General features: G+C 36.7%; 1 protein-coding gene across 1 annotated transcript in view; it reads right to left on the reverse strand.

Moving 5' to 3' along the window:
* Positions 1-13,527, reverse strand: part of Diaph3 (diaphanous related formin 3) — a 483,673-nt gene that overhangs the window by 146,043 nt on the left and 324,103 nt on the right. Inside the window, 1 exon segment of the mRNA XM_036199401.1 lies at positions 8,090-8,225. Coding sequence (XP_036055294.1) covers positions 8,090-8,225 — 136 coding nt within the window.

Consider the following 13,527-nt stretch of genomic DNA (forward strand, 5'->3'; position numbering starts at 1 on the left):
AAGGAATCTCCATAGTTGAAACTACATCAATGAAATCAAAGAAATTTTTGCATACAAATAAAATATGTGTAACTTAGACACTTAGGAAAGCTTTCTAACGAACACCCCGAGGGCTCACAATACAGAGTTCTTGAGACATAACATTAGAAGGAAAATGTTCATGGGGCTGAAATCCTGGAGGTAGAAAGGGCATTCTTTTTCAGATGACAGCATGCTGCACTTGTGCCTCTTATTAAACTCACTACTCTGTAAGTTCTATATCTGTAATTCTGGGATTAACATCAAACGTATGGGGGCCATATCCACTTTTCACATAGCAATGGACTCTGCTGGATCCTGTGCTACTTAGATCATAGAGGATTCCCTTAAGAAATGAGTGAGACTGTGTTGATATGGTCCTTTCAATCCTTAATAGTAACACAAATAAATCTTCAATCATGTCAACCAAAATGGAATTTCAGGTAACATAGAAAAACATGCCTAGGTTAAATACTCAAAATTTGCTAATCCAAAGGAAGAGAATACCAGTCTTAAACTCATTAAGAACAGTACAAAAGAGATGGATCAAGAACAGAAAAGGAGAACAAGGAATAACAGACCATGATAAGTGAAGACCACATAAGAACAGGAAGAAGCAAAGTGCTAGAGAGGTCCCCCAGAAATCCACAATGATGCATCCACTGTAGACTACTGGCAATGGTCGAGAGAAAGCCCGACCCTAACTATCGTGCTAGAACTCTCATCCAATAACTGATGGAAGTAGATGCAGAGATCCACAGCCAGGCCCCAGGTGGAGCACCAGGTGTCCAATTGGTGAGAGAGAGGAGGGACTGTAAGAGTGTGAGAGACCAAGATTGGAAAAAGCACAGGGACAAATAGCCAAACTAATGGAAACACATGAATTATGAACCACAAAAGCTGTGGAGCCCTCAACTGAATCAGGCCCTCTGGTAAGACAACTGAATAGCTTGAACTGTTTGGGAGGCACCCAGGCAGTGGGACCCAGACCTGTCCTTAGTGCATGAGCTGGCTGTTTGGAGCCTGGGGCATATGCGGAGACACTTTGCTCAGCCTGGAAGGAGGGGACTGGACCTGCCTGTACTGAATCTATCAGGTTGAGCAGAATTCCCAGGGGAGTCTTGGCCCTGGAGGAGATGGGAATGGAGGGGAGGAATGGGAGGAAGGAGGGGGCAGGGGCAGTAGGGGGAGGACAGGGGAACCCATGGCTGATATGTAAAATTAAAACACAAATATAATAAGAAAAAAAAAGAGATCGTTTTTCCCTCTCTGCTGAGGTCAAAAGAACAATTCTCAATCTTCTTATGTAGATAAAGTCTAGTATCACCAATTACTAGTATTATTTTGGTTCTTTATTCCCCCACAACCATGGTTAAATCACCAGTTATCAAGGCATAATATGACGATAAAAAGATGGCCTTTAGTCAGATGATGTGAGCCTGGGCTTCATTGCAAAACTCTATGCAAGTAAATTGAATATTTTGACAAAAAGTCTCAAGTTTATTTTAAATATCACACATGATAATAAACATATGCAGAGCCTTAAAGATTAAACATGATCAATGAATGCTAATAAAGTAGTTATTACTACTGTTCTATAAAAGATGGATGGAAGAAAAGAGAAATGCACCCAAGCCAATCCAATTTAATTTGTTCTATCATTCTACACAGAGAAATGACTAAAACCAATGGCTTATTTATATGCATCACTCACTGATAACATTAGAAAATTGAAGCACTACTGCAAAAAACAAGAATCTGCACAATTAGGGAAAATAATCGTGGTTTTATGGCATCTTAGAGGAGAGGGTAAGTGTCAAAGCCTTTCTGAAAGCAAATACACACATAAATCGTGTATCTGTTGAGACTGCAGAGACATTCCTAAATGGTGTTTATGCAATATGCATTTCCTCTAAAATGGATGCCTAATTGTTTAGCTGTTCTAAACTGTGGAATGGAAAACAAAGGAGCAGTTTTGGCCATGTGGGTAAACAACGGATTCCTAAAAGCTAATTATCTGTTATTTAATAGACTGAAGCTGAACCAAATGAGACATTTAAGCCTAATAAATAATAAACAAATTGTAACCTAAAGACTAAAATATAGGGGCTGCTAGTATAGTTTTTATTGCCCCATTAAATAATCTCCTATTTACTTCCTCCACAAAACATAATTATACAACACTGAGTCCATTTCAAGGCCGTTCTGATGTGCTACTGAAAAATTACGTGAATCATCTTACACATGCAGGAAATTTTAAAGCATAACATTTGAATTCTATTATCAAATGACCTATTTGTTTCTAATATTAAGAATAGAAATGGGGTTTGGAAAAGTTGTATATAATTACATAAATCCATTATTCCCATTTGTGTCTTTCTAGAAATGATTACATAAGTACACATATTAGCTGTGTACTTTAAATAATTAAATACTGGCATCTCTGTTCAATATGTTATATAGGTGTTTTATATTTAAGTATTTTCTAAATTAAAATAATTCAAATTTAAACACCATTTTACATTGACATGGATTAAATAAAGACAGTTTGAAGTTCATTTGCTTCTTTGTTTACAAGATAATACCCAATCATTTGGCAGAAACCACCAAACTTGCCTATGTATGTGAAAACTTCAGCTCCTCTCACTTTAAACAAGAGGAGAATCTGACTTTTTAACACGAGGAAATGGTAAAGGAAGATGCTAAACTCTTGTTTTCAGACTTCCTACTCAAAGGGATTTTAGCATTCACTTTCCTTCTGGAAGAGATGGAGCTCACAGTTTCACTTTGATCCATTAACAAAGCCCCACTCTGAAAGGAGGGAGATAATGAGCACAAGTAGATCTGAGCAGGGCTGCCCAGTCTCCCTCCAAGGGCAGTCATCAAGTACAGTCGGTAAGAAAGAACAGGACTTAATTACTCACCATCTCAGCAATCAGAGAATGTGTATATCTGTTAAAAAAAAAACCACAGTTCTTTTTGCCTGGTGGAAATACTACACTCAGGAAAACCTACAAGAAGAAGGCCCATGTGAACTTACGACAGAGTTACAGGAGTATTCTTCTCTTGCTCAGTTATCTCAGGGGTTGTGTCTTATACACAAAAATAAGATGAAATAAAAAGCCCCTGGTCTAAAGCACTAACAAATACGAATGTAAACCCAGCGATTCACATTTCCACACTACTTTTATACCAGAAGAGCCAGGATAAAGATGACTACAGTGGTTTGCAAAGTACTATATTCTACACCAAAGCAATACCTGCAAAGAAAAATTTTATATAAACTTTGAGCTGGTCCTCAGAAAAGGTGCTTAAAAGTATAAAGTACATAAGCAATACGGTGAATCACAGAAACTTAAGTCTGCTTATCCCAAAGCAAACACACCAGTCAGAAATAGTGACACTGCAGGGGACTTTTATTAACCAACACTTTCAATTAAAAATTTGAGATTTAGAAATTTGTTATATAAAACCAAATTCTGTCAATACCAGCTCCCTGCCAGTCTCCCCTCATCCTTTTATTTTACTTCATATAAACTGTGATGTGAACCTAAGGTTGTCTGATTTACTCATCCAAATGTTTAATTTCTGTAAAAAAAAGAGACATTGCTCATCCTCAGTTATCATCTCAGCATAGAGGGAAAATGTAGGTAGAGTTTTCCTGCCTGGCCCACAGTCAGGACAAATCTCTCTCACCCTCCAGTCCCACAGTCACTCAGACCCAACCAAGAAAGCACACAGAGACTTATATTGTTTACAAACTGTATGGCCCTGGCAGGCTTCTTATTATCTAGTTCTTCTATCTTAAATTAACCCATTTCTATTAATCTATACTTTGCCACGTACCTTATATCTTCCTTGTCATGGCAGCAGCTGGCAATGTCTCTCTGCCTCAGCCTTCTACTTCCCAGAATTCTCTTCTCTGCTTGTCCCACCTATACTTCCTGCCTGGCTACCAGTCAATCAGTGTTTTATTTTAATCAATTAGAGCAACACATTTGACATACTTGAACATCCCACAGCAGGAAAAAATTCTGCCTATTGATGAATGAATGAATCAATCAATGAAAAGTTACCTATATCTTAAATTCCTATCTATACTAGTTGAACAATAAGAGAAAACCACAACATATTCTGTTAATACAACATTGGAGCTCAGACTTGTCACCATAAAAGACAATGTACTTTCTGTAAGAATGAAATCAAACGCTGGTATAATAAACTATGTTAGTAACTTCTATTTCCATTTCAGAAAGGCTTCAAATGCTATAAAAATAATGATTTCAGGAAAATCTTATTCTACAGATATTAGAAAAAGTAACTGTATGTTTGTATCACTTAGAAAAAAAAACAGCAAATAAGAAAAAATACTTTTTATTACTATATGATTTATTTCATATTGGTGGCTATTTTCAAAGACTGATGACTCTGAATTAACAATTCTGTTGTCTTTAAAAGGAGAAATATTCAGACTAATTGTCATTTATTGCTCGTTTCAGAAGACAGCTTTGTTGACTTTGGTGAGAAAACTTTTTATATGCTATCTAGATTGGTTTATGTCCCTACATTCTTTAAACCAAAACAGATGTCTAGAATTTTTTTTTCCAATCTCCAAATGTCTTTCGAAGATACTTCAATAGTAGTTCTAACATCAAAGCTTTCTATTTTATGTATCTTTTATTTACTGATATTTACTATTACATTTGGATGATTATTTAAAATATGATATATCCAGATTACAGTTTCCCCTCCCTCTGTTTTTCCCAGTCCCTCTTCCCCTCCTATCCAGATTCATCCACTTTCTGTCTCTCATTAGAACACAAATGGGCTTCTACAGGATAAAAGCCAAACATAAGAAAAACACAAAAACTAATACATCAAATAAGATAAAACTAGCAAACAGAAGGAAAAGAGCCCAGGAAAAGGCATAAGACACAAGTACAGATGCAGGGACTCAGTTGTTCCCATACTCAGGAACCTCATAAAAGCACTAAGCTGGAAGCCATAATAGATATGTACAGGACCTATAGGGTAAAAAGAAAGGGGGAAAAAAGGGTGTGTGTGTGTGTGTGTGTGTGTGTGTGTGTGTGTGCATACACACACAATAAAAAAATAAAAGAAATAAAAAGAAGAAAAGCCCTGATGCGACTTTATGACACTGTGTCTGGTTTAATGAGATTTTTATGAATCAATATTACCCAGGCTAGGCTCAGAAGAACATGGAACTCCCCTAGAAAATATCAAAATGTGTGCTACATGTGACCTTACTACATCAAAGGCATTTCAGAAATCCTACTGGATGAAAACATTTCACTTATTTAGACAGATTTGTCATCATTTGAATCTTTATCTTGGAAAAGTCACTGTAGAACAATTGTTAAAAATAACCTAACAGGTCAAACATTAAGGGTTCCATGATAAACAAGAGAGGCAATGGAGTCCTTTATATTTTTATTTTTAATTTTTGAGACAGGATATTACTATATAGGTGACAGAAAGAAATTAAGGCAAAGCATTGTAGGACAACATAACATATATTTCACACACCCACATACATGCATACAAGACTACACATAAGCACACACGCCAAAGCATGTAAATGAAAATAATTGTAATATATTTAAGGGGTAACTTAGTTTTAAAATGATCATCTTCAGTACTACTCAAAGAAAAGCAAATTAAAATTAAAAATAAATTTTTAATCTAACAAATACTCAAAATCTCATAAATATGAGAATCTTCAACTAACACATAACCAGAATTCATGTGGAAAGCTAGGGAAAATGAGAACATTTTTGGCAATATATTTGGCAACACGCATCGTAAGTGTTAAGTACATCCTTTTCTATTCCAGGCTTTAATGAAATAATTCAAATATTTTCTGACCATGTACGAAAGTATATTGATCCTATTGAAAAGCCAGAAAAACAATTCTATTACTTCCTTATTGAATAATATAAGACAAACTAGGTGTGACATATCCAGTGGATCCAATGGCAAGGTATTTCAGATTAAGGATAACATGAAATACTCAATGGTTAGCAAGATGATGTGGACATTAAGGTGCAAATCCACTAGGATCACAGTTGTATTCAAAGGTAGCAAAGAGACAATATACCTAAATGTTAACAATGAGAAATAATGGAGAGAAATAATGGCTAGTTGTCTTCTGATCTATGCTTGTTTAGGTGGATTTTATATCGCACAAGTAATTCTCTGAAGTTGGAAAAATAAATTTGGCCATTCAAAATGGAAACTAAAGTGCAGAAAAATAAAAAAGTTGAATATTATTAATATTCTATTAAAAATCCATTAAAACAAGTTCTATCAGGTTTCAGTTTTACAAACTAATATAATAGCAACCTTGAGAGGCTCTGTGTCACAGTCCCTCAGGCCAAACCTCAACAGTATAGCCCATCTGCCATCAATAATCAGCTAGATGACTTTTAACTAAGTGAGCAAATGTTCAAACAATATAACGATGCACAAGAAATTAGGCTAAGATTTTAATTTATGATTATTCCAGAAGCACATTTTAACAGTCAACAGCACACTTTTTTAATACTCAGTTTTGGTAACACTTAAAGATATTCCTTGAACATTTTCTGAATTTCTAACATAAACATGGAATTAAGACTTAGATGACCTTCCCTCTCTAGAACAAACAAGTGTGGTACACTACTATACTCATTTTGCTTCTAAACATAAGATATGCCTATCAGTGTAAGAAAAGAGAGCAGGAAGGCACCACCCCTCTCTCCCTGCAGGGAAACCTTAGGTCCATTTCTTGTCCTGAATCATGAGCTATCAGGATTCAGCAGTGAAGCAGATGGGTTTTACATTAAAACCTTGAATTCTCAGGGGCTTGGAGAAAAAGTCAAATTGTTAAGGTTGATAATGAAACGACAACCTAATATGCTGCTTCCCCAGTTAGTGGTGACTTTTATTCTTTTATTGAAAATAGTAGTTTTTTGAAAAATATGAACATATTCTGATTATGGTTTTCCCTCACCATACTCCTCTCCAACTCCCCTCCATCAGATCTACAACTTTTCTGTCTCTTATTAGAAAACTAGGAGGCATCTAAAGAATAAAATAAAATAAAATAAAATAAGATAAATAAAAAACAAATCAAACATGACTCTTTTAACAATGTAAAATATATAGACGTTTCTATAAGGTTGTTGTCAAATTTGTCACGTTTTTCAAAAAGTTTCCATTACAATTAGAAAGCATACTATAAATTAAGCAGAGAAAACAGCAGAGTGGGCACATGACTCCACCCCCCACTAGTTTCCCCAGCTTTAGAAACTATTCCTGCTTCATCTAGAGTCCCTACATCTTAGTCACCCCAGGCTATTTTTACTTAAACCCCAGACATTGTATCTTTTTGTCTGTGAAGTTTCAGCATGAGTCTCTGAAGAACACTGAAGTATGCTGACAACAATACTGTCACGTCTAGAAGAAATCAAATATCCAAAAATCTTTTTGCTACGGTTATTTGTAGGGATTACAATCGGGAGCTGCCACTTGAGTCTCTGTGTGTCTTTTGTTCTCTCTACCAACCTCCCCACCCCCTTAGTCCTTCCTTGCTTCTCCCTCTCTGTAGCTATAGGGACCTAACTCAGCCTCAAGCTTATGCACACCAGGCAAGAGTGACAGGCCCAGCCTATTTTAAGTCTTTTTAAATCAGTATCCTCTGTCACTTTTTCTCTCTCCTACGCTGCATTCAGTGGAAGAAATAAGTCCATGGTCTATAGAATTTCTCTGTGTCAGTTTCTCATGAATCTAAGTATATTAACATAAGAGCATCGTTACAGACTTGTTACCTAAGTAATAATGAAGAAAAGGGAAAACACTTGACCTCCAAGTCCTCCAGAGGACCAGCCCTGGAAGACAGACAACACATACTGGTAAACTAAAGGAAGGCCTTGAGGAAAGATCTGCTCTATGGCTAGTTATAGAAACAAGTAGTCATATTTTTTTGTTCCCAAACACATTAAAATGTTAATGAAGCACCACACAAATCTTATGTGTCCACTGCATGAACAGGGAACTCGACAGGACTCACCGGTTTTCATCTCTAGTAAGCGCTTTTTCTCTAGCTGGCGTTCAAGGCGTTCCTTCTCTGCTCGCTCTTTAGCTATTCTGGCACGTTTGTCCTTTTCTGCCTCTTCTCTTTTTTTGATGTTTTCCTTTAACGCTTGCTAATACAAATAAATTTTGAAAAATTATTAATTTTAACCAGTGCTTCCACAAGAAAATTATCTAAAATCATATACAAGGTACAACTATGAGTGAATACTTTTCAGATAATGGTTAGTTCTCAAGTGAGTCCTATAATACATACACATAAACCCCTGTTAAATATGTACCTATAAATAGCCCGCTAGGATTAAAGCACCTGCATGTAAATGGAATTACCTAGAAGGGTAGAGACAGAAACTAAAAATAGAGGCATTTAATACACAAATCAAATCTGCTTTCTAACATGGAAAGAGAGTCTTTAACTCTCTAAGAGTCTTCCATATTTTCTCTTCTACAAGCACCTCAACTTTAAGGGAAGAAGTGAAGAAATGACAGAAAAGGGATGAAACCTCCATCCAAGAGTGTCATAAAGATAACTGTATAAATATTTGAGGTCTCAAAGCCTGCTCCTGCATCAGTTGATCAAAGCCAATAAAATGCTAATGAAAAGAAGATCTCAATGGATATGTGATTAGTTAATTAATTTCTTATTTCTAAGTTTTATACCAATCAAGAAATGCCTCTCATGTGGCATTAGTGAGAATCAGCAAGTAAAGGTGGAATTTTGTAAGTGCCAACAAACAGCATGGCATCGTATTACAACAAACAGACTGTATTTTATTTAAGTGTCAATGAAAACAGACAGGTTACAAGTTAATTACCAACATTAATCTAAAAGCATACAATTAAACTAAAAGTAAGTAGTCTCGTATTTTTCTTTTAAATGCAGTTCTAGAAATTGAACCCAAGGCACACCAGGCAAGAGTTCAACCAACTGGACCTTATCTCCAGCTCATTTGTTTTCTTACTGTTGGTTGCAGTGTTTGGGATTAAGCACAAGTCCTCACAGGTCCTAACACAAGCACTGAACGTGTAACCACTCGTTTCTGTACCTGTGTGTGCATGTGGCATTTGTGTGTGTACATGTTTCTATTCATGCACACATCCATGAGTGTGGGGATCAGATAATGATAACAGGCATCTTCCTTAATAGCTCTCACCCTTATTGTTTGAGACAGGGTCTCCCAATGAAACTGGAGCCCACCAATCTGGTTAGCCTGATTCTCAAGTGAGTTCCAGGGAAAACCAACAAGCTCTGGGGACCTGCCTGTCTCTGCCTTCTCAGCACTAGATTAAAGGCATTCACCACTGCGCCATAGCCATCTCTAGCATGGCTGCTTGGATACAAACTCAGGTCTCAGGCTTGAGAGGCAAGCATTTGGCTCACTGAGCTATTTCTCAACAATTGACCATCTTTTTAAAACCCAGAGATAATACAAGTTCCTTATTAAAAATGACAAAGTAATTATAATATTATTGGTAAGAACAATGAAAGAAAAACTCTAAGAAAGAAAAGAAACAAAATATTAGCCCACTCACGCATCAATTTCAATATATACTGTGGGGGGCCCCAAAACAGCTTGACCACGCAGGTGCCATGACAGGCTTAGAGGCCCAGACACAACTTCTGGCAGGCAATACAAGGATCTAGGAAAAGCCATAAGCTTACCCCACCCAGAGGGGCCTGCATGTAAGAGGAAATATCTGACATTCCAAACATTCCCTATACCCCTAGACAAATGTCAGCCAATCAGGATCCTGAACCCTGGAAATCCCTTCACCCCAACCTCGGCTATGATAACAATTCCCCTTGCCTGGGCTCAGGGCTCTCTGTTCTCACTGCTAAGTCAGATACAGTCCAAGCTACTAGCTTGAAGATAAAGGGCCTTTGCTTTTATATATGGGATTTGGTCTCCATGGTGGTATTTTGGGGGTCCCCACGATCTGGGCATAAAAGGATAAGGGGAAAATGATGTGCTTATAATCACAAATTTAAAAGAGGCCAAAGTCATAAACAAATAAACAAACAAACAAACAAAAAAACCACTCAATATCCCAGTGGCTATGACATTTCTTTCCACTAATTTTACAGTAGATAAAGCCTACTTCTGGTCTGATTACAGCTGAATTGTAAAAATCAAGGAGCTGGCCAAGTGTGGTGGTTTAAATAAGAATAGCCCCCACAAGCTCATATACTTGAATGCTTACTCATCAGGAAATGGCACTAGAAAGGATTAGAAGGATTGAGGGGTGTGGCTTTGGAGTGGGTGTGGCCTTGGTGGAGGAAGTGGATAACTGGGGGTGGGCTTTGAGGTTTCAAAAGCCCTTGCTAAACCTAGGCTGTCTCTTTCTGCCTGTGAATCAGGATGTAGTTTCCAGTTTCTGCTCCAGTACCATGCCTGCTGCCAAGCTCCAGTACCATGCCATAACAATGGATGATCCTCTGAAACTGTAAGCAAGTCCCAGATAAGTACTTTCTTTTAAAAGAGGTGCCACAGTCTTGGTGTCTCTTCACAGCAAAAGAACATTGACTAAGGTACTAACTGATGCTCTGAGGAAGAACATTACAGGCTCACCTGTTACAAAGTACTCACCAAATTGCTGAGTTTTAGAGATGGAAAGAGATAGTGGTAATAAGGTTAGAAGAGTTAAGGTGTGCTAATACAAGTTCTTGGAAAGAATCATACCTTACATGGAACCTTCTTCAAAAGGCTGATCCATTGATTAGAATTCTAATTAATTTAGAGAATGTTTCAGGTCCAGAGGCTAATTACAATTTATCATGGGCTATCTTCAGCCCACTTAATAGCCATTCCTTGCCCATTTCTCTGACCTAACATCCTTGTGATTATTAGATAAATCCTTTAGAATCTGCAGAACAGACCACTAGTTTCCACTAACCAAAAGGCTAAGAATATCGTCAGATAGCATGAGACCTATAACAGAGACTTCCCTGTTTGCTGTGACCCACTCACTTGATGTTTACAGCACTGTATTTGAAGTGTCTTAATTTATGACTTTCTTATTCTGTTACTATAAAAAAAGTTCATGAAACGGTCACACACTGAAACATGCAATGTGGAGAGTGAACAGAATCTGCATTCTCAGGCGATGGTCAGACATATGTGGCTCCAGATACACTCATTTTTACCCCCTCTTTGGGATGTTAATTATATTTTTGCATGGGTAAGTGAAACCTGATGATTTTGAGTTTTCCAGGCTCAATTCAGAAGTTTTTAGGCATTAAACTATGAAGATGAACACTGAGATGACATCATTAACCAGATACCTTTCTTTGTTCAAACTGTCATCTTGAAAGTATCCACACAACTAGTTCTGAGAGACAGAGGCAGTACATCTTGCTAAAGCAGATCTACTTCTCTGTTGTTCAGAAATATAAAAGGGGGAACGCATGTCAGCCTCACTACACTCCAGATTCTTTTCTGTAGTGTAAAACCTGCCATCCATGCAGCTGGTAACTGAGTCTAATCACAACGCCCTGTGAGAATCTAGGTTCGGGAACTCCTTCTCTGAGTAATAAACGATTCTCTGTCTCCCAACTATTTTCTTGCGTCTTCTACCAACAGCTAGTAGGTAACGTCTCAAACTCTTCACAGTTTGTGGCTGATACTAACACCAATTATTGTTAAATTATAAAGTGGCATCTGCAGTTCTAGATGCTTCCATAGACAATCCTGTCAAAACTGAAACTGAATTCTGCATTGCCAGCTCTGGGAAAATAAAATCAAGGACTTGTAGTGAAAGCAGGGGAGTGGGGGGGGGGGGCAGTAAGCTGCATTGGAAAGTGGGGGTATTTCCACTCTTTTATGGCCACATATGCTGAGTCAGGTATGAGACGTTGGCGGATATGAAGATCAACATATGCTAAGCAGGTAGATAATAGTAATTCCAAAAGGAACAAATAACTCAATATCTAAAGGTTCCTCAACAGTAAGTGCTTCAATGTACACATATGTAGCCATGTATGTGAATGCATATGGAAGACAGGTTAGAAAGAGTGGATTATGGGAAAAAAAGCATAAACAAATATTCAAGAATAAAACTATTTCTTGCTTGAGGAAAATACAAAGTACAGCATCTAATAATAACTCAGAGATTATTTGTGAATTGTATTAACTTCTCAAATTTTACAGTGTAAATTCCACTTTACTGACTGGACACATTTCAATATGAACATTCATTAGAGCTTCTATTACCAGATATAACTGCCACACTCTCTTAGCAAAATAAAAAAAAAAAAACACTTACTTTATAAGATCTATAAAAATAATGTTTACCTTTAAAAATACAGTCTGCAGTAGTTCCCAAAGCAATTTTATTTTAGGGAAAATGCAATATTGGTTTTCATTTAAAAGTCTACCTCCTTTAAAACTTATTTATTCTGACATTATAATTGTTAAGAGAATTTTCGCATATAAATGAGCATTTAGCCTGCAACTAATAGGACAAATAGTAATTCGGGACTTTCTTGTATGCCAAATCATAAGAAATAAAAGTAGCCTCAAACACCAAAACTCAAACAGAGAATGATTATTATCTTAGATAAAATTGTTTCTTAATTATGTAAATCTCAAACAAAAGGCTTGTAAGGACCGTTGAGCCAGAAATATCAACTGGTTGACTAGAAGTCACTAACTTAAAAAAGTAACTTTATACGTGACATCGTGTGGACAGTCAGCAAATATATACATACCACCACTGACTGCACTCAACTACAAGACATTGTGAATTCTTCCCCAGAGACAGACTTATGAATACCCTTTTGAAAGATCGATGGGTTGGTAAGTCCACATCAGTGACCACAGAGGGTTTTCAAGTTTTAGCCAGATTTTGGCTGTTCATTTCTATGAAAATCAATAACCAAATCCAGTTCCTAAGAGTAACATACTTCTTATGAATATCTATGTAATAATACCCATGTATAATAACAAATACAGGAATCCCAAAATGTATACCTCTGCTAGCAAATACTTGGCTTCTACAGGGAAATACAGAACACCTACTTAGTTTCACCTATATTAGTTTTGTAACATGACCAAAGTACTAAGAATTATGCCAAAAATGGTTTAAAAATTTATTATGGCATTACATACTTTCCCCTGAGAAATCAAAAGGGTCCCAATTAAATTGAGTTTGTGCATGCATGTGGGTATGTGCATGTTTATGTGTAAAATTTAAAAGTGTCAGAGTAATGCTTATGAGTTGTGGTTAATATTTTTATAAACATTATCTTTGATTTTCATGAAAATTCATTATCATTTATGTTAATTCTATAACTTGCTTTCTTCTTTCAAAATTCTTTGTAGTAGCAGTCTGCATTTTATGTTGCCTCTATTACTGAACTTCTTCTACTAGTAGGGTGTAAGTTGTTTCCAATGTCTGACTATGATTAATAGTACG

The sequence above is a fragment of the Onychomys torridus genome, chromosome 9 (assembly GCF_903995425.1).
Source record: "Onychomys torridus chromosome 9, mOncTor1.1, whole genome shotgun sequence".
Taxonomy (NCBI): Eukaryota; Metazoa; Chordata; class Mammalia; order Rodentia; family Cricetidae; genus Onychomys; species Onychomys torridus.